At 37.7% G+C, this 21826-nt stretch overlaps 1 protein-coding gene and 1 pseudogene across 3 annotated transcripts in view; one reads left to right on the top strand and one right to left on the bottom strand.

The window, feature by feature from the left end:
* Positions 1-21826, bottom strand: part of LOC132008448 (tetratricopeptide repeat protein 17) — a 118799-nt gene that overhangs the window by 93355 nt on the left and 3618 nt on the right. For all 3 annotated transcript variants that reach the window (XM_059387073.1, XM_059387071.1, XM_059387072.1), the window contains exon 2: positions 4523-4612. In XM_059387073.1, coding sequence (XP_059243056.1) covers positions 4523-4612 — 90 coding nt within the window. The remainder of the gene's footprint in view (positions 1-4522; positions 4613-21826) is intronic.
* LOC132008474 (large ribosomal subunit protein uL22-like) lies at positions 15816-16661 on the top strand (annotated as a pseudogene).

The raw sequence follows: 21826 nt of genomic DNA, 5'->3' as shown, positions 1-21826 counted from the left end.
CTTATTGTACTGTACTCATCCTTCTTGGGGTAATATGAGATAATAAAACGCCTACATGATAAGATGAAATAAGGTGAATGACACAGGCATTGTGACACAGTGTTAGACTATTATTGACCTTCTGAGGATAGGTCAGAAGGAGGATCATCTGCTTCTGGACCAAGGCTGACCCATGGGTAACTGAAACCACAGAACACAAAACTGTGGATAAGGGGGAATTAATTTGCTGATACAAATAAGCTTCTCTAAACAGGTGTCCGTATACAGAAAGTAATATTATATGGCATTTATAATAATGGCAGTTGAATACCTTCATAATAGGATCTCTGACTACCTATAAAGCTGCATCTATCAATTTAACTTCCCTGGAACAAAATGGCTTAGAAATTAAAACTACTTTGAATTGTCCATACATCGTATTTCAGTCCTTCAAGACATCCAGCATGTTGATAATGTGGAATTTTTCCCCTAATAATTTCCCCTAATGCCCTGTACTCCAGGTGAATTCCTGCTACTCACATTTTTTTTTTCAAACATACAGAATTATTACATAAAAACCTATGTTTCCACCACCCACATCTACCATATGATAACATTTGCCATACTCATTTCAGATTTTTTAAAAAAGAAAAATAAGGTAGTTTAAACCATTCTTTACTGCCTTCAAAATCCCTCTCTCCCTTCCCAAAGTTACCACTATGCTGAATTTGTTTGATGTATCATTTCTGTATCTTTAGAAAATATTACTATATTACACTTATTCTCTTAAAATATTATGCATATATCTCCATATATATGTCCCAAATCAACATCTAGCATTGATTTCCACCTTTAAAACCTTTATGTTAACAGGATCATCCCATATTCTACAACTTCTCTTTTAACTTTACGTTTTTAGGATTTATCTACAGTGATCAGTATAGCTCTAAATTTTTCATTTTAACAAACGTATAAAAATGTTTTTATCCACTTTTCTGTAAACCTTTAGGTTGCTTCTTTATCTTTTTGCTACTGAAATGCTGTGATATTCTTATAAAAGCCTCCAGAAGGGGTAAAAATATGGGACGCAGAGGTCATATGGGATCCACGTTTCTGATTTAGATACTATCTGACTTTCAAAGTTGGTATAACCACTAGAATTCTACCAACAGATAATGATAATACACATATCCCCACAAACTTACCAACATCACATTTTTAATTTATGTCAATTTGATGGGCATTAAATGTTATGATTATTGGGGCAGACTGCATTATTCTTAATGAATCTGCTGCAACTCCTTACAAAGGAGCTTATACATCACTGTTCTGCTGAACTCAGATGTGGCCAGTATGACTCACCTTGACACATATAACATGAGATGTACAATGGAATCCTCTGAAGAGAAACATGTTTAGAACCAGTGTATGCTTTACTATGTTCTTTTTTTAAAAAAAATGATTGATTGATTTATTGATTTATTTATTTGACAGAGAGAGAGAGAGAGCACAAGTAGGGTAGGCAGAGAGGCAGGGAGAAAGAGAGAGGAATCAGGCTCCCTGCCAAGCAGAGAGCCCGATGTAGGGCTCGATCCCAGGAACCTGAGATCATGACCTGAGCCAAAGGCAGAGGCTTAACCCACTGAGCCACCCACACGCCCCTACTATGTTCTTTCTTTTCCTTCCAGTACTGAGAATGGCAGTATGCCAGACAGCGGCTGTGCTGTCAGCCTGGGTTCTGGCACTTGGACCAGAGTGACATTTAATATGACCTCATTGTTTTAACCCATGAAGATTATTGAGATGTTACTAAATGATCTGTTTCTACTTACTCATTCCCTCCCGACTCTTTCCCTGTAGGTAGGCTGTACTATACATTGCCCTATGACTGCAGGCTTGTCCATGTGACTTGATCTGGATGATGGAATGTGAGTAGAAATGACGTCACTTCTAAGTAGAAACTTTAAACAAGCTCGTATGTTTGGTTACTCTTCCTTGAACCTCTAGCTTCCTCCATGAAATAGTACTGAGATTTTTGGGACTATCTGTTGCCAATGCAAAAGTTGTCATATACTGCAAAATGGAACCTATCTTAACTAATGCAAACATTAATGTGATTGAACATATTTTCATATGTTTGTATTTTATAACTTGACTTTCCAAATCTGCCTATGTTTCTCCAGTTTTTTTAAATTGATTTGCAGAAATTTAGAAGAGTGATTTTGTAAACTCAGTCTTTATCAGTCATATGTACTTCAAGTATCTTCTCCCAGCTTATAGCTTATGTTTTAATTTTGTTCATGGTGTCACTTACTAAAGAGAAGCTTTTATTCTTAAGATAGTCAAAACTAGCAGTTGTTTTCTTAATTGTGGTTTCTATGTCATTTAAGGAATCCTTCCTATCCTAATGTCATAAATAAAATATTTACTGATGAAAAATCTAACAAAGTAAAAAGGTAAGGCAAGCACTAGAATAACAGAAATGTAATCTATAGTTTTAATCCTTGTAATTTATTTGTTAAACATGTTGGGTCATTTGTTCTGCAGAGTCTGCCACTCTACAGGATTTTGCTGACTGCATCTCCCTGGTTCATTTAACATGTCCCTTTCTTTGTCCTCTGTATTTCCTGAACATTGACAGCAGGATCCAGGGGTTCTTAACTCTTTTGTGTCACAGACTTCTTTGGTAGTTTGATGAAAGCTGTAGATCCCTTTCTCAGAGTCATCTTTTAAATACATAAAATAAAATAAAATACATAGAATGAGAAAGGAAACCAGTTATACTGAAAATGACACTGGAAAATAAGGTAGTGGATTAGATTCACATTTCTTTTGGTAAAACTACTTGTTAGGTAGCAATACTCTTTTTTTTTTAATCTTTCAAAGATTTTATTGCAGCAGAGTGGGACAATATGGAAGATCTCAGGCAGGTCTCTAGAGCCCCAAATTTATGCAATGTATTTCCATAGGTAGCAATACTCTTTAAGATATTAGTATGGGGCGCCTGGGTGGCTCAGTGGGTTAAGCCGCTGCCTTCGGCTCAGGTCATGATCTCAGGGTCCTGGGATCGAGTCCCGCATCGGGCTCCCTGCTGAGCAGAGAGCCTGCTTCCTTCTCTCTCTCTCTTTCTCTCTCTCTCTGCCTGCCTCTCAGTGTACTTGTAATTTCTCTCTGTCAAATAAATAAATAAAAAATCTTAAAAAAAAAAAGATATTAGTATGTTTGCCCATAAATTTTCCAACAGGATTTTAATTTATTCAGTTAGTTCTACCTTCTCTTAAACATGACAGAAGAGTCTAACAGGCTTTAACTAATCACTGAACAGGCTTCAACCCAACTATGTATTATTTTTACCAAGCTTTACCTTTCAAAGGGCAAAAAAATAAAAAATTAAATAAGTATAGCAACTTCTTCATCAGTATTTGTACTCATCATTATACATCCTTTGCATATCTACTAGATTTATTCTTCTTCCTATAGAAGTACGTCTTTGACTTTTTTTAAAAAGCGATTCTGCAGTAAGTAAACTCTGTCAGAAAACATCTTTGCTTTGCCCTCACTCTTGATTGATGGCTTAAAAGAACATAAAATTCTAGTTTGAATGATTTTCCCTTAGCACTGTAAGGCTATTCCTCCACTGTCTTCTGGCACTTTAAAAATTCCATCTCTCTGTCACTACTTTGTAGATAAATGGTATTATTTAGTTTCATGGCTTTAAGTATGTATTTTAATGACAACAAATTTATATCTCTAGCCTGTACCTTTTTCCCACAGTCTCTACTACCTTAATCAAAAATGGGTGGAGTCAACATTTTTCATTTTCATTGACATGGTAAACGCCATTTTCCCCCTTCATATAGTCTCATTTATTGCCTCTTAACAAGAGAACGGCAATAAACATATACAATGTGTATATGCATCTGAAAATAAAAACCACTTTCTGCACCACTGCATTTTTGGAACACTGTTTTTAATAAAAACAGATAACGCTTCCACGCACAACGCTGTATAAATATACCTATTGCCTTATTCCTACTTTTTCAAATAACAAATATTGTTTGTTAAAAAGCAAAATCAGTTTATGGAAATCAATGATAGAAACAAAAAGGTCAGACTTTATTAGTACTAATAGATTTCAAAGTTTTCAAAGTGCAAGGTGATTAATGCTTTCAACTCATCATAAAAACACACAATAACAAGACTCTACTTGGGAATTAATAAAAAAATACATTTTTATAAGTAATGAAATCATTCTTTTTGTATTTTACCCAAACTCTCCTTTCAAGTGTATGCACAGAGATCATTTCTTTTCATACTTGATAGAAAAACTTACAGATGGAATCCCTGGTCAATGATATATTAGTCAAAAATCGGGCAAAACTTGGCTTAGTCTGTTTCTCTACTATCACTCAAATGTCGTTCTAATTAGATGTTACTTTAAAAAATGTGATTAAAAGTATATATGAAACGGAGAAGAACTGGGCTTAAGAAATAATACACTTTCAACAAGTTTCAAATGCATATCACATTTCCACTGCCTCACCTCCAATTCTTTGAGGTAGTTAACTGTTGTTTCTTGTCTCATTAAAATGACTAAGTCATGGGGATGCTTCAAGTTCATTGGTGAATCCACCTGTAAGCAAGCAAGCAATAAACAAAGCTCAGACTTCAACATTTGTTTGAATTCATAAAGTTTCCCTTAAAATGCTTTAAATTACTGTGCAACCACCATTACAACCAGAATTAAGTGCTCAGTAAAACTCAAGGTGTATTTCAAAAGTGATCGCACATAAATTTCAGCAAAGAGATTTACATGTTCAATAGCTGCCCCCTGAATCCGAACATTAAAGAGTAAGCTTTTGAGGTGAATAGTCTAACTTGGGTCAGTCACATAAGGAATATTCAAGAGGAGAGGTATTTGGCAACAAATAAAAAAGTAAATTCCTTAAAAAGATAATTTATACCTGTAATAATAAAAAAGGAATTGTCTTGACAGAACATTTCATATCTGAACAGGTTTGGAGTGATAAAAGGAAAATTCTAAAAGCACCTATTTTTGAAGGCTATTTGTAGAAGCCATAAATCAAAGTCAATATAAAATAATCTTGAGATTTATTATTTACAGCTCGTTTTCTCTGGATCATAAATAGGTAACTATGTTGTTGAAGATGTAGTAAAAATGAACCCTCATATGCTAGTAGCAGGCTTATAAATTTGTTCTTGTTGTCTGGAGGGTCATTTGACAACATGTATCAAAATGTTAAAAGTGCATCCCTTCTGATCTGGCAATATTAACTCTAGGAAACTATTCTTAAACAGGCAAAAATAAACACAAGGATGCTTACTACAACACTTTAAACTGCAAAAAAATTAGACACAACCTAAGTCCATCAATAAGGAATAGGGAGGGGGGCTGGGGTGGCTCAGTTGGTTAAGTGTATGACTCCTATTCTCAGTTCAGAGTCACAATATCAGGGTCATGAGTTCAAGATCTGCATTGGGCTCTACACGGGGCATGGAACCTACTTAAAAACAAAAAAAAATAAGGGAATAGGGAAATCCACTGTCTAAAATGGGATACAGAAGACTAGACCTACTGTCATGGGAGGATATTCACAACTCATAATTTAACTAAAAGAATAATAAGCATACTATGATATTTTTGAGAAATTACATATATATACTTAAAGATGTATACATGTCTCTATATGTACAAAACTAAGTAGCTTTGCAGTGGCTCCTTTAGGGAAGTGGGATCAAGAAGAGAGGCACACTCATGTCTATATACTTGTGTTATTTTTAAACTTATATAATGAAGACATAATACATTTATAATAATTTAAAAAAACACATGTGCACACACACACACATGATGTTTGAATACCAGAAAAATCTGACAGTGGCCTTGGTACCCAAGGGATGAGCTAAAGTTCGTGCTACCCCATGATGCTAAATTGGAGCTGTCAAATTATATATCAGTCCTTCAGGAAGCTCAACTTTGAGGAAAAAGTATCTTTTTGTAACCTCTAAGAAACTGGTATCAACTCAACTAATCGAATTTAGAGGTAGCTTTAAAAAAAAAAAGATTTTATTTATTTGAGAGCAAGAGCACGTACAGGTGAGCGAGTTGGCGGGGGGGGGGGGGGGGGGGGGGGGGGGGGCAGAGGGAGAGAGAGAATCTCCAGCAGATTCTGTGCTAATCACAGAGCCTGACCCAGGGCTCAATCTCAGAAGCCTGAGATCATGACCTGGCTAAACTGACTGAGCCACACAGGTGACCCTACAGCTAGCTTTTTAAGTGCAGAAGATAGGCTTGCATAGATGTTGGTGATACAAGATGTTGGTGATACAAGAGTCTATTAAAAAAAAGATTTTAAAAAGTGGGAATAATAACAACATGAAATAAAGTTGAATGACTGCTTTAATAATATGCATTATATTGCACAATGTTAGGTGACTACAGATAAAATTCATCTGCCTTTGCTTATCCTACCATCTCAGAGACACCAGAGGAAAAAGAGATGCTAGTCCAGAGTAACTTCCATACTTCCATCGTAATGATCTGGACTACATAAATATTATTGTATCATTGTGATCATTATCATAGCCCATGGTCTTGCATTTAAGATGAGATCCCTTCATTGCTCCCCCTGGCCTTTCCACTATATTAGAATCTATACCAAAATTGGACTCTGAATTTAAAAGGCACTAAAAATACAATATATAGCAAGGCCTATAACACTTGACAACCTGAGCTGTAAATCTCATCTATCAAAAAATCAAAGCTAGCAAAAGCCTACAAGCAAAATGCTATGTTTATCTCAATACAGAACAGAGAATTTCACTTGTCTTTTCATAGTACTTGAACATATGCCCAACAGTCAAATGCACGTAGGGAGGGAAAGCTACTATAATGAATTGAATCTGAACAAATTCAACTCCAAAGCCCACTGATCTTTTTTTTACAGTGTAATAAATTACAGCACACCACAGTATTTTTTTTCCATAATTTTTATAGAAGAAAATGTAAAAGCTACAGCCAGTGGTCAGGGTGCTAAAGAATTTTTCATAAGAAGGCCAAAGAAAGTCTGCTTACTTTACTACTCTGTCCAGAACTTCAAGAGGTAGCTATTTAGTACATGACTCCATAAGGATTTTTAAATGAGGATTTTATAAAAAAATAACATAGGAGGTGGGGAAGGAATGTTGGAGTATGACATTCCAATTCCAAAATACCTAAGCAATCCATTTACCTGATATTTGGAGAATTGCAAGAGGAATGAAACAATGCGATAAATGAAGATTTACACTGAAGAAATACTGAAAGCACATTCTTAGTTTTAGATTAAAAGGATACTAGCTTTATAAAAAATAAAAAATTAAAAACAAACAAACAAACAAACAAAAACAAACAAACAAAAAAGGATACTAGCTAATCAGGGCTTTACCATATTTGAATAGCATGGGATTGAACAACATTTAGTTGTGAGAAAGTACTTTTCATTCCCTTAAAGCTTTATGTTCAACAAATATACAAGAGCTAGACGAGGTATAAAGATAAAATTATTAGCCGAAGGAACGAAGTGAGCTCACTGACAGCTGTGCTTCTCTTTTTGACATGGCAGCAAATAGCATGGATCTATGCCAGATAACGGTTGGTTGCAGATTTATAGCCTGACATATATATTTGAGGTAACCTCAAGTTCTTAAAATTTAAGACTTTATAATTATCTTTGGCAAATGCCAATTGACTTGAATTTCTCTCCTTTTGAATTCCTCCCCTCCTTAAGTTACAAAAGAGAGTAATGCCTGTAAAGACTACAACATCCATTCAATCAATAAAGGTTTATTAAGCCTCTACAAACCAGGCCCACTATGTCAATATTTGAAGCCTATGTACTCCAATTTTATATACAACGTGAAAGCCTTCAAAATCTTTAGCATTTAGAAGAGGCTGCTATCAGCCCAGGAACAAAAAGTGACAGGAATTAGAGAGGTAGGTTAAAAAGGACATGATGCATACATAAGACCTCAAAATACCTTAGGGCTTTTTCACAAGAGACAAGCACCCCTACAAACTTGTGTTACTTCACAGCATAATAAATGATGCTTGTAATGACCTGAATCATAAAATAAAAGGAATAATTTTCAATTTGTCCTACTTAAGATGGTGAAAAAATAGAAAATATATTTTAAAGATTTTTATTTATTTATTTGATATAGAGAGAGACAGCAAGAGAGGGATCACAAGCAGGGGAAGAGGGAGAAACAGGCTTTCCAGTAGAGCAGGGAGCCCGATGTGGGGCTTGATCCTGGGACCACGACCTGAGCTGAAGGCAGACGCTTAACAGTGAGCCACCCAGGCGCCCCAAAAATATGAAATATATTTTAAAGCAAAGCTTATACTACAGGGAAAAACTGACCAAATATTTGGAAATTAGCTATATTATATGTATTGTATAGAATGATTCCTTCTCTAAGAGTTCTCAATTCAATTTCATTCTCCTTTGAATACATTATTTAAGTACATGTGTCCAATTATATATAACAGCGGTAAATATTTTACTCATATCAAGTTCGTTTTCATATATTTCAAAATTTGCTGCTGTCTCTATTGTTAATACCTACATTTCTCTTCTGGAGCCCTACTTCTGTGAATTCAGCAACTTCACATGGTAACAGAGGGAAATGTCACTGTATAAGGATAATTACTTCACTGCCAAATCAAATAAAGGGTGAACAATTTAAACTTAAAATAACCAGTCTATGTATTTAAACATTTTTGAGTTCTACAAGAGCATGAGTGAGTCTATCACTTTCCAATGGTCCTTTATGACAGGAAATTGACCATTTCCATTATAATATTAACTCCAGCTCTCATGTGCAACTTAATTTTTCACATATGCTAAATATTCTTACCTCTTACTTCTTGATGGTATTCAAATGAGTACGTGAGAGTAGCATTACTGTAGTCTTGTATCATGCTGTACACATTTTTAAAAAATTCCCCTTAATTAGAAACTAGAAATGAAATATTTTAAATCTTTTATTCAGAATTTTAGATTTATTGAGATAGTATGATGGAAAACATAAAATCTTCATTGCTTTGAAGATTCTACCTCTACCTTAAGTGATCCCACTTAGTGGGTATTTATAGTGTTTGCTCTCTAGTATCTGCAGTTCCCTTCTTGTGGCAAAAACACCTGCTTTGCTTGGCTGGAAGCATCCTTCCCCACATGGGAAGCCCAAATCAGTGGATTCCTTCCCCTTGGTCATGGTGATGATCTCTGAGAAAGGACATCACCCAAGTAGTCAGTTGGTACTAAAGAGACTGTAATCTAGAACTTTTGTTTGAGTTATGGGGACTAGTCATCTTGTAGTCACAGGCGCCTAAGAATGGGGTTAAAGAAACAGAAATGAAGAAAGAGAACAAACCTATCATGGTTATACTGTTTTAGTCCTGGATCAAACTGCAGTACTTAGAATTTGTTCAAAGATTCCAATAAAAATTTTCAATACAGAAGTCTTGCTGCTCTTTCTAAACATGTGCTGACTTTTCTTAGGCCCTCTGTCTAGGGTATCCTTTTACTCTTGTGGCTCTTTTCAGACTTCCTGTCCCTTTGCACATGCTAAGTCTCCTACTTGGAACATACTTCTATCCTTATGCTTTTGGTGAAGGCCAAATGACTGGGCTCAAATGACATTTCTTTTGTGAACCCATCCTTCTCTCGAGCTCCCATGGTACTCTTTACATGCTGCTTTTTTTTTTTTTTTAAGATTTTATTTATTTATTTGATATATAGAGAGAGATCACAAGTAGGCAGAGAGAGGGGGGGAAGCAGGCTCCCCACCGAGCAGAGAGCCCAATGCAGGCTCTGATCCCAGGACCTTGAGATCATGACCTGAGCTGAAGGCAGGGGCTTAACCCACTGAGCCATCCAGACGTACCTACATGCTGCTCTAATAGTGTTTATTACGTTGTTTAATTATTATATGTCTGTCTCTCCAAAAAAAATTTTTTTTTAATTCCCCTTTCTACTTTCAGTACTTCATAGGCTTTCAGGTATATGTCAGACACCTAATACACTGTTCATTACTTGATGAAGTTATCTGATGCCCCTTCTGTTAGAGAATCCATCTCTGTCAGCATTATTATTCAGTGATGACTGACCATCTGTAAAGGAGGTAAAGTGGTTAGGCCTCCAGGAATCATGACAAAGTAAGTCCCTGCCAGGCCTATGACTAGCTGTATGACCTAAAGCAAATCACCTTCCCTGCACGGGCTTCCATTTCCTCATCTATAAACTTGGGGGGACCCAGCACGATGACTTCCGAAGTTCCTTAGACTCTTCATATCTTACCCTCATAAAACACTTAACACTACCATAAACGCATCACATTTTTACAAGCCTCATGCACCGCTGAAGTAATCCAGTGTTCAAATGAATGAAACGATCATTCTTCCAATTAGCCTGGATAAATTTGTACTCACTCTAGGTGGGGACTCTCCAAAGCTGCAGCTAAAAGCTTCTTTTCAAACTGTCAATTTGTCAAATTAAACTAAGGTTCCAATTAGCAGTGGCTATTTATTTCTGAGCAATTAGGCCGCTCATGGTATCATGGGCAAAATTAGTCTCCCAGTCCTTATGCCACTTAATTCTAACAAAGTTCAATTAAAAAAAAAAAATCTCTTCTGATCATAGCTAAATATGTGTTACTGTAAAAACAAACACATTATGGATAATATAAAGAAGAAAATTAAAATTACTTAAAAGGTCACCTTTCAAGATACATGCTGTCAGGTAACTATGTTAGGATCACTTTTCAGGCTTGTGTGCCTGTGTCTGCATGCATGTGCGTGTGTGTGCACACACACATATGGCTATGTAGATGAATATTTTTATAAAAACTAGTTCATATTTACTATATTGTATCCTTCCCTTCTTCACTCTATCCTAAAGTTTATCAGATTTCTTCCTCAGGAATATAGATCTACATCATCCTATTTAGTTAATATTATATTAATTTATCCAGCTTCCTACTAATTAAAATTTGAGTTATTCTCCCTTTTTAACAATATTGAGATGAGTACTTATCAATTTTTTTGATTGCTGCCTAATTATTTTCTTCCTAAAAATAGAATTGCTAGGTTAAAAGGACTGCACTTTTAAATTTCTATTTTTTGCCAGCTTTTCTCCAGAATACCTGAATCAACTTAAATTTGCTAACAACAGTCATTGAGGTTCTACACACTCTGAAGAACACAGGGAAAGGGTGAATACATTTTAATCTCTTTGGTGGCCACACGTATTTCTTCTTTTGTGTACTTACAAAAAAAAAAGCTTCCTCATTGCCTCACTTTAAATCCATCTGATAGTTTACATCACAATTTTACAACTGCTGTTTTCTAGATGGTGGGACTCTAGATGATTATCTTCTTGTTTCTGACTTTTTCTAAAACGAACACCTATTTCTTCCTTTTTTAACTGATATCTACGCATCTTTTTAAAATGAAATTTTAGAGTGCTATGCAACATGTATTTTAAAGAGAAAACAGCTGTAGTGACACATAAGCTTAGTTCTGAGGAACAGTCTTGTAGCTTTTCCTTTTACATTCATAGAGAAAAAGTTTCTCTTGCATACGTGGAGCCAACCAAAACACTTCAAAAAGTTAACATCTTTTGTATTTCCTTGTTCCTTACATTACTCTCCTCAGACTTTTATCCTTATTTCAAATCTAGTTCACTACCATTTTCAAATGACTGCCCGGAAGAACCCTCACCTTTATGACCCCTGTCAGGTGACTACAGGGGCAAGCAAGATGAGTTTAGAGGGATGGAATGAGGGAGACAAAAGTCTGTTGCCTGACTTGTCAGGCAATTTTTTTCTTCAGGATCCAAGTCTAACCATCACAGACCTGCAACCCTCCTCCAGGTTTAGAGAAGCACAAGCTCACAAACACAATACCAGTCTAGCCTCGCCTCTGGAGAGGGACTTACATGGGTTCCTGGCTATGATTTTCAAAACTTTAATACAGGAGCAGATATTTTACTAGGTATACTATCAGATCAATAAAACACTATCATTATGAACTGTCAGGATTGGGAAATATTTTTGTTAAAGATGACTTTTTTTTTTCGCCATTACGTACTTGTACAATATGGAATTTTAATAAATAAAATTTAGAACACGCCTCAATTTTGCATCAGAAATCAGGTTATCGAAACTAATGTAAACTTTAAAGAAACAAAAATACTGAATCTTGACCAGCACATGAATTTTTACAGCCTTATATCTCTACTTTCTGAAGTTTTACCCTCAGATTTTACCTTCTCATTTTCACAGTTCTTGGAAGACAAAGTCATAAATGCTTAAGTGCACTTAAAACAGCCTAGGTATTTGAAGTATATTATATAGCTATAATCTAGGTTGGACCATGTACAGTGTTGCAGCCAATTTTTTAAACACTATTTATTTATTTAGAGGGAAGGAGGGAGAAAGAGAGAGCAAGCGAATGAGCACAAGTGGGAGAGAGAAGAGAGGGAATCTCAACCAGATTCCACACTGAGCATGGAGCCTAACATGAGGCTCAATCTCACCACCCTGAGATCATTACCTGAGCCAAAATCAAGGACACTAATCAAGGACACTAAACCAACTGACCCACCCAGGCGTCCCTGTTACAGCCAATTTTATGAGAACATTCATATCACACAATCCCCATGTCCTAACAGAAAGCAAGTTAATAACCATTTCAACATGAACAACAAATGATCAATTTCTTTTAAAAAGTGCTATCAGGGGGCGCCTGGGTGGCTCATTGGATTGAGCCGCTGCCTTCGGCTCGGGTCATGGTCTCAGGGTCCTGGGAGCCTGCTTCCCGCTCTCTCTCTCTGCCTGCCTCTCTGTCTACTGTGATCTCTCTCTGTCAAATAAATAAATAAACAAACTCAGAAGGAGTCTTAAAAAAAAAAAAGTGCTATCAGTCTACGATTTGTGTCACCAGGAAACATACAAATAACAAAATGAAGCAAGTAGACAATTCACAACTTTACAAGGAAAGAAAATGAAATGCTGGATCAGGACTCGAGTCACAGAAACTTCTCATTTGTGTATTTATGATATTCTTGTAAACGTATACAGAAAAATGTCACTGCAGTTAGAGCTGTCACTGCAGTTATATTGAACTCAGAAGTGACTCTCATTTAAGCAGCCAAAGCTTATCAAACACAGAATAAGGGCCCACCAAAGAGGTCCCTGTCCTAATCCCAGAACCTGGGGCTAGTTAGGATGCATGGCAGAAGTTCAAGTAGCAGATAGAGTTAAGGTTGCTATTCAGATTACTTTAATTAAGACAGAGAGTATAACCTGATTATTCAGGTGGGCACAATGTAATCACCAGGGTCCTTGAAGGTGAAAGAGAGATGTGGATAAGGAAGAAAGGTCAAAGAAGGGGGCCAAGAGCCAAGGAATGTGGGTGGTTTCTGGAAACTAGAAAAGGTAAGGAAATGGACACTCCCCTAGAACCTCCTGAAAGACATGCAGCATACTGTCCCCTTGATTTTATTTTATATATTTTTGTTTGTTTTGTTTTGTTTTTTAAAATATTTTATTTATTTGACAGAAGGAGATCACAAGTAGGCAGACAAGCGGGCAGAGAGAGAAGTGGAACAGGCTCCCCGCTGAGCAAAGACCCTTCCCCCGCCCCCCCCCCCCCACGAGGGGCCTGATCCCAGGAGCCTGAGATCATGACCTGAGCCGAAAGCAGAGGCTCCAACCCACTGAGCCACCCAGATACCCCTGTCCCCTTGATTTTAGCCCAAAGAAACATGGGTTGGACTTCTAACCCACAGAACTGTAAGATGATAGATTTGTATTGTTTTAAGCCACTAACTCTGTGGTAATTTTTAATAGCAGCAAACAGAAAATTAATACAAGCACCCACTAAATTCTGGCTTAATGCCAATCTTAATATGATAAATAAAACATGTGTGAGCTTGCAAATTCTTAGATGGATACTATGGATTGAACTGTGTCTCCTCAAAATCATATGTTGAAGCTGTAACCTCCAATGTGACAGTAATTGGAGACTGGACCTTTTGAAGGTAATTTGGTTTAGATGAGGTCATGAGGTTAGGCCTTATGACAAGATTGGTGCCCTTATAAGAGGAGACATTAAAGCTAGCCTTCTCTTTCTCTCTGCCATATGAGAACACAGCAAGAATGCAGCTGGTCTGCAAGTCAGAAAGAGAAGTCTCACCAGAACCTGATCACTCTGGCACTCTGATCTTGGACTTCTGGACTCCAAAACTGTAAGAAAATAAACTTCTGTTGCTTAAGTCACTCAAACTAAGATTTCTTAATCAAATATTGGAAAAGGGACACTAAAATGAGTGCCAGAAATTGAACCTTAATTTTATCATTACCCAGGTGACGGCAAACTCAAAAGTCAGGAAATCACTTTGCTATTCATGCTAGAAATCATTGCTGTAAGACACTACTGAATAAAGGTCAACTTGATTACTCATCAAACAGTAGTATTAACATGGGGAGGTCAGCTTGACTAATTTCTTTTACTGCAATCCCAACAAGTGGGAAGTAAGTATTAATGACAAAGGTTCAATTTTCTATGAAGATAACCAAACCAAACTGAGGGTTCCTTTTGGTTCATACTTCCACAGATGGGCACACGCTGTTTCACTAGGGCAATGCATGGGATAAGGGGTCTTTCACTAGAATCAGATTACATAAACAAAGATCTGACATAGCCCAAACACTGTTGGGCATTTTCAAACACTCCTGATGCAGTCCTTTAAAAGGAGGATTTGGCGATATCTAAGAAAATTAAATATGCATTCCTCAAATCAGGAAATTCCATCTCAAAGGATTCATCTTACAAATACACTCACAGAGGGACACAGAGACCTATGAATGAGCATGTTCACTCACGGCAATATTGTTTGATGGGAAAAGCCTGGAAACCATCTAAATGGCTATCATTAGGGAACTGGTTAAATAAATTACAGAACAGCCATACAACCAAATACTATGCATTTTTAAGGGTAAAGAGAGTAGCTTTTCATTTCTGATAGACGTTTACCTCTTATTAAGTAAATAAAAACTAGTCATGAGACAAAATGTTCCCAGTTGTGGTTTTTAAAAAATCTGTATGAGGGGCCGCCTGGATGGCTAAATTGGTTAAGCGATTGCCTTCGGCTCAGGTCATGATCATGGGGTTCTGGGACAGAGCCCTGCACTGGGTTCCCTGCTTGGCAGGGAGCCTGCTTCTCCCTCACCCTCTGCAGCTTCCACTGCTTGTGTACACACTCTCTCAAATAAGTAAAATCTTAAAAAAAAAAAAAAATTTTTTTTAATCTACATGAGGATTTGCAAATGCATGGGAACTTCTTTGGAAGAATACACAAATAATTATGTGATTACTTCCAGGAAGAAGGACTGTGAGGTGAGTGGTTATGAAACTTTCACTTTTCATTTTACATCATCAGTAGCTTGGAAAAAATGTTTTGAACTATGATCACATATTTTAGTTTTAAATTCAACTATAAAATTAAAAAATACATCAGTGTCTTATAGATAAAACGATAGAAATATTTTTCTTTATACTAGTTTTAGCAGTACAGAGAACAGAGCTTAGAATGGGATCTGAACTTAAGTTTACACATTGCCATTTCCTACCTCATGGCCTTGGGCAAGGAGTTTAACCAGACTTAGCCTAAATTTCTGTATTTAATAGAGAGGTCAATATCCACATCATACTGACTCTATAGGACAATGAGATATGAATATGAAAACACTTAGTAAAGTGTTCAGTGAAATAGACATAAAATTTTATTCCTATAAAAGTTACCTGTTCTCTTCCCCTAAGCGGCCTGAGGTGGCCTCTGATAATGGTTCGCTATTTACTTGACCCAGAAAACCCTACAAAATCATGCAAATCAAGCGGTTCAAATCTTCATGTTCACTTTTTTTTTTTTTTTAAGATTATTTATTTATTTGACCGAGAGAGGCACAGCAAGAGGGAACATAAGCAGGGGGATTGGAGAGAGAAGCGGGCTTCCCGCTGAGCGGCGAGCCCAACATGGGGCTCGATCCCAGAAGCCTGGGATAATGACCCGAGCCGAAGGCAGCTGCTTAACTGACTGAGCCACCCAGGAGCCCCCATGTTCACTTTTAAGAACACACATAAAACTGTCCAGGCCATCAAGGGTATGCATATCCGAAAAGCCACCAAGTATCTGTAAGAGGTCACTTCGCAGAAACAATGTGTGCCATTCTATGCTACAATGGTGGAGATGGTAGGTGTGCCCAGGCCAAACACTGGGGCTGCACACAGGGTCAGTGGCTCAAGAAGAGTGCTGAATTGTTACTGCACATGCTTAAAAATGCAGAGAGTAATGCTAAACCTCAGGGTTTAGATGTAGATCCTCTGGTCACTGAGAAAATCCAAGTGAACAAAGGCCCCAAGATGGAGCGTAGAACTAGTACAGAGCTCATGGTTGAATTAACCCACACATGAGCTCTCTCCGCCACACCGAGATGATCCTCACTGCAAAAGAGCAAATTGTTCCTAAGACAGAAGAGGAGGTGGCACAGAAGAAAAAAATATCCCAGAAGAAACTGAAGAAATAAAAACTTATAACCTGGGAGGAAATTCTGCATAGAAAAAATGCAAATAAAAATAAAAACAGGAAAAAAGTTTACTTTACCCTAAATTAGGGCAGCTTCCATGTGTGACTGTATAAAATGCAAACTCTGTGAAGGCAGGGACTGTATCTCCCTCACAGCTGTATTCCACCCACCCAACACAGAAAGCATTCCAGTATGTGTTTAATGAGCTAGCTAAGCCTGCCAAATATAACCACGCGCAAGAAGCTCTCAGCAATGCTTCCCCAAATAAAAACGCTCCTGCCTCCATTGGACCACGTTTGGCAAGTATCATTCTCTTGAGTTTTACTAAAGATGACTACCCATCTCAACTCCCTACCAAGCAATTAGACTCAAGGTAGAAAGGGCTGCTGGGTGGAGGGGGAGGATGTGTGTGTGTGTGTGCACGCGCGTGTATGTGGGGGGGAGCGCATGCACTCTCTCTTGCCGGTCCCCTGATTTTAACGTAAAAGTGCCTCACTGGTAAGTGAAGATTAAGTAAGATGTTAGTAAAAAATCCATAAATGAGTTCTTTTCAAAAGTCATACTCATTAAGTAGTTAAATAAATATGGAAAGCATAATCTAATCTGACCAGTGTAAATTTCTCATAGTAGGTATTGAAAACAAATATGTACTTTAGCTTATGTAAAACTGTCATGACAGTACAGATTTATTAAAAATTTATTTATTAAAAAATGTTTCTATGTACATGTTTATATTAATGTTAAATGACTTACCTATAAAGTATTCGACAGTTTATTTATATAATATTCAATAATTTAAATAGTGCCACAATCTCCAAGTTCTTTGAGCATATCATCAAAGGTATGTATCTGGTGAGCACATCAGTATGTAAGATTCACCATGAAAAGAGGAATTCAGCAGAAGAGAATGAAAAGTCATGTCCAGGGATACTGAAGAAAGCTAGGAGTGTATATCTCAGAAGCCATGGAAGAAAATAGTTCAATAAGGTCTGAGGACAAGGGCTGGTTGGGGAGCTAAGAGGTTAAGAGAGAGAACTGAGAGCAGAGCACGGAATCTGGCAATAAGGCCAGCCCTGGGATGTCTTGACAAGAGTCGCACGGAGGATCTACGGATGAAGGACTGACTGGAGTGGCTTTAAAGAGATTATACAAAGAGAGGGCAGAGAGCCCATGAGCACAAACAACTCTCGTGAGGTGCCTGGCCATCAAGAGTCACCCAACAGAGGAGTTCCCCTTGCTTTGGCCACCATGGAGTCTAACTGAGATGAAGGTTAAGGGTTCACCCCGCTCTCCACACTCTGGAGTGCAAAGCTGTTCTAATTTTTGACCTGACCTGCTGGCAAGCCCTCTTAATTTCTCACTGTCAGAGCGCCTTCTGTTCATTTCCACCAATGCTGCTTCTGAACTTGCAACAACTGCGGAACCCCACAGCTGATCCTAATCCCCCCTCAACAATGCAGCTGCCATTTCTCGTCCATCTTGCTTCTGCCTTTTCTGATGGGGTTTTTTCCTTCTTGGGTTTTTTTTTTCCCCCTTATCTCTTGTCTCCTCTCCATATGTTTCAATGCCGGAGCAATAAAGCAGACCTTATAGATATATCATCAGTGACAAAAGATGACTTCCTTTGCATGCACAATCTGACCACATTAGCTAGTCCAAGAGCTATCCCTGAAAGTATGGCTCTTTTCACATGCATACTGCACCTTTTATGAAGGCCTAATGGCTGACTTACGAGGAGTTACTTGAAGCTTTAAAGGTCTTCCAGGAGTCTGAGGCCTCCTGTAGGCTAGCCTCCAGGATGACTATCACATTAGCGAGTACTGTACCACTTCATTCACATAATGGTAAATCCCTGAACGGCAGGAAGTTGTTCCCACATTTCTCTGTATCATCCATTCAACAGATAACTACTGCAGCCTAAGGTATTAAGCATGAAAGATGCAGGAGATGCAGAGAAGATGGATACGGCCTCTCCCTTCATGGAGCATGTAGTAGTCTAGTAGGGCATTTACATAAGTACATACAAACAATATGGCATGGTAAATGTCTTTTTTAAGGGAATACAGGATACCATGAAAGTGCATATAAAAACAGCTTATTCAAACTTGGGCATTAGAAGCGTCTCTGAAAGTGATGTTTAAGTTGTGAAGAGTAATAAGTTAGTCAGGTTGGGACATTTCGGGGGAAGAACATGTGCAAAGGCCCAGAGGCAAGTGAGAACATAGCATATCTGGGGACACGGACTATGGTGACACTAACTAGCTATGTTAAATATAGGTAAGGTGTATATGTGTGTATTCTGGGTGAGAGTGGGCCCTCAAGAATGAGCAAAGATAAAGCTAAAGAGAAGGAAGAGCCAGATCACAAGAACTGTTAAAGGACCATATCCTGAGATATGCACCGAACTAACTGTTCAAGGTAGTTTTCCTTGGGGAGTAAGAATGGGGAGAGTTGGGAGGACTTTGCTTTATTACTTTAAGTCCTCCCATAACATTAAGCACTTGTTTTTACAGTGCTGCACACTGCTTCTGTAATTCAAATTTGTAAAAGTAGTCTAACTGCACTGAGGAGAACAGATTGGAAGCAAGACAAGAACTGGGCAGGGAGAGCAATTAGGAAGCTGTGGCAAGAATCAGGTGGCCTGAATTAGAGTGACGGTGTGGCAATGGCAAGAAGATGTAATTAGAAAGTAAAATGGAAAGATCTTGGTAAGGAATAAGGGAAACAACTAGATTTCTGACTTGGGCAAATGGGCGGATGGGGAATGGTGGGCTCTTCCATTCAATTCGGGAAAACAGGGCATGACACGATATAGGTAGGGTAAAAACCAGTTTAGAGTTGGTCATATTAAGGTTTAAGTATCTAGAGGGCATTCACATGGAATTAAAAGTTTACAGAAGTCCTGAATCTATAACCCTGGAGAAAAAAATGTGAGTTATAGAAATGTGATTATTCTCTGCCTATACATGGTAATTTAATTCTGAGAAAAGATGAGATTGCCCAGGTATGTAAACAGTAAAAGCAGAAGGCTGGAAGAGAAGCTGGAGACAGATCAGTATATAAAACTGAATTTCTCAGAATGATCTGTGACCCATCTGTATCATAATATCCCGAGGGGTTTGATAAAAATGTAGAATTTGGCTTTACCAACAACCTACTTAATCAGACACTCTAGTGGCCTGGGAATCTGTATTTTAAGCAAGCACCCCAGATTATTTTTGTGCATCTAGAAGATGAATGGAGGAAGAAGAGCCAGGGAAAAGAAAAAAAAGGGTCGGGGGTGGGGAGGTTAAGAAGGACTTGTGCTCTGCTCACCCTCATGGAAAAATGAGAATTTCATGTCACAGTAGCCACTGGAAAAGTGCGTATTCATCAAAGCACAGTGGGCTGGTGAAAAATAAGCAGTAAATAAATATTTGTTCAATAAATAACTGGGAAAAGTATTTAATGTTATAATTTACCTCTGTATACTTACAAGCTCCTATTAACTACTGTAAGTATAAACAAAGTTAACACCTGGGTGATTTATGAGAAAAAACATACTAGTGAGAAGTCTGAAAAGAATGGATCGAATGATAATCGTTTTGATGCCAATGTCCATGACAAATTACATAGATTTAGCAACTTAGTGATTAAATCACCGTGACCTCTCAGGACCAAGTAAATCCCTCAAGTGTATAAACATAGAAACAACACTTTATGACAAAAAGAAGCTCAGTTTGGTTTTTTTTTTAATAAACTTAAAAAAAAAAAGATTTTATTTATTTATTTATTTATTTGACAGAGATCACAAGTAGGCAGAGAGGCAGGCAGAGAGAGAAGGGAAGCAGGCTCCCCGTTGAGCAGAGAGCCCGATGCGGGGCTCGATCCCAGGTCCTTGGGATCACCACCCAAGCTGAAGGCAGAGGCTTTAACCCACTGAGCCACCCACGGGTCCCAAGAAGCTCAGTTTTGAAAAGCACTGAGAGAAAGCTGTCAGCATCACAGTGTCATCTGGATGCCCTCTCCCAGATGAAGCAGTTACTTAATATCAGACCCAAATTAAACCACTCCTCCACTTATAAACTATTAAAAACCAAGAGATAACAATTTAGCCTGTGTGTCCAACTAAATCTGATAGCTCTTGCTCAAATCATGGTTGCTGAACTAACCGCCTATCAAACACTTTTATGCCAAGGCTGCTAGGCTCCAGAGCATCGGTTTTGTTAGAAACCTCATTTGTTCTAAGCAGTTAAAAGGATCTGTACTCTCAACACATTTGCTTGAGAGAAGGCAAAATGATTAAATAACCCCAAATTAATTCACACTTATTTCTGACCCTCCCCGACCCACTCCCAACTTAAAAGTCATCACAAAATATTCTGCAGAGGTAAAGCGAACTGGACAAGAGAAGACTTTTACTTCACTATTTCCATTTTCTCTCTTCCTTTTCTTTCTCTTCTTTCATTGGTAGGTACTACGAAAGAGGGGGAAAGCATTTCAATCTGAGTACCAGGTGCTTGCCTGCATGCTACCGCAGGGTTTTACTTACTGCTATCACTAACTGCCACTCACTATTTGTGTGACTTTGGGCGACTTGCTCGCCTTTGAGTTGTACTATACATACCCTTTAAGAATTGTTTCCAAATCTAAAATTCTATGGTTCTAAGATTAGAGAAGAGGGAAACAACAGTCAAGAAAATAAATATTATGTTATGACAGAGTTGATAACAATTATACTCTTTATTTACTTCAAGTTTTAGACCTCCACTTAGGAAGAGACAGACTATCCAGAGGAAATGAACCCAGGACGAGAAGTACTACTTTTGAATTCAAGAAGTCCAAGACAAACTGATAACATTTCAGGAATTCATCTGTTAGCTGCTAATTTAGAACACGGAACATTTTTTCCACAGAAATGAAGTGATACATAATGGTTAGTCTCTTAGGCTAATTCACAAAAGTTCATTCAACCTTCCACTCAAGTGACTCTCCCGACTATTTAGGTAAAAACGGAAAATAAATGTTGCCATACTGGTACTGAAGAAAAAAAGAGAAAAAGGAAACGAAAGAAACCACAAAATTGATCTTAAAGCCTGTTCTTCACAATGAAGCCAACCACCTAATCCATTGACCTGATCACACAAAGATCCTCCTAGTATCCAGATTATAATGGCTCACTACTTAGGTCCATGGACCCCAAGGATCATTGCTTTAT

The sequence above is a fragment of the Mustela nigripes genome, unplaced genomic scaffold, assembly GCF_022355385.1.
Source record: "Mustela nigripes isolate SB6536 unplaced genomic scaffold, MUSNIG.SB6536 HiC_scaffold_148, whole genome shotgun sequence".
NCBI lineage: Eukaryota > Metazoa > Chordata > Mammalia > Carnivora > Mustelidae > Mustela > Mustela nigripes.
Note: the sequence above shows the minus strand (reverse complement) of the source record. Positions and strands in the feature narration are given on the sequence as shown.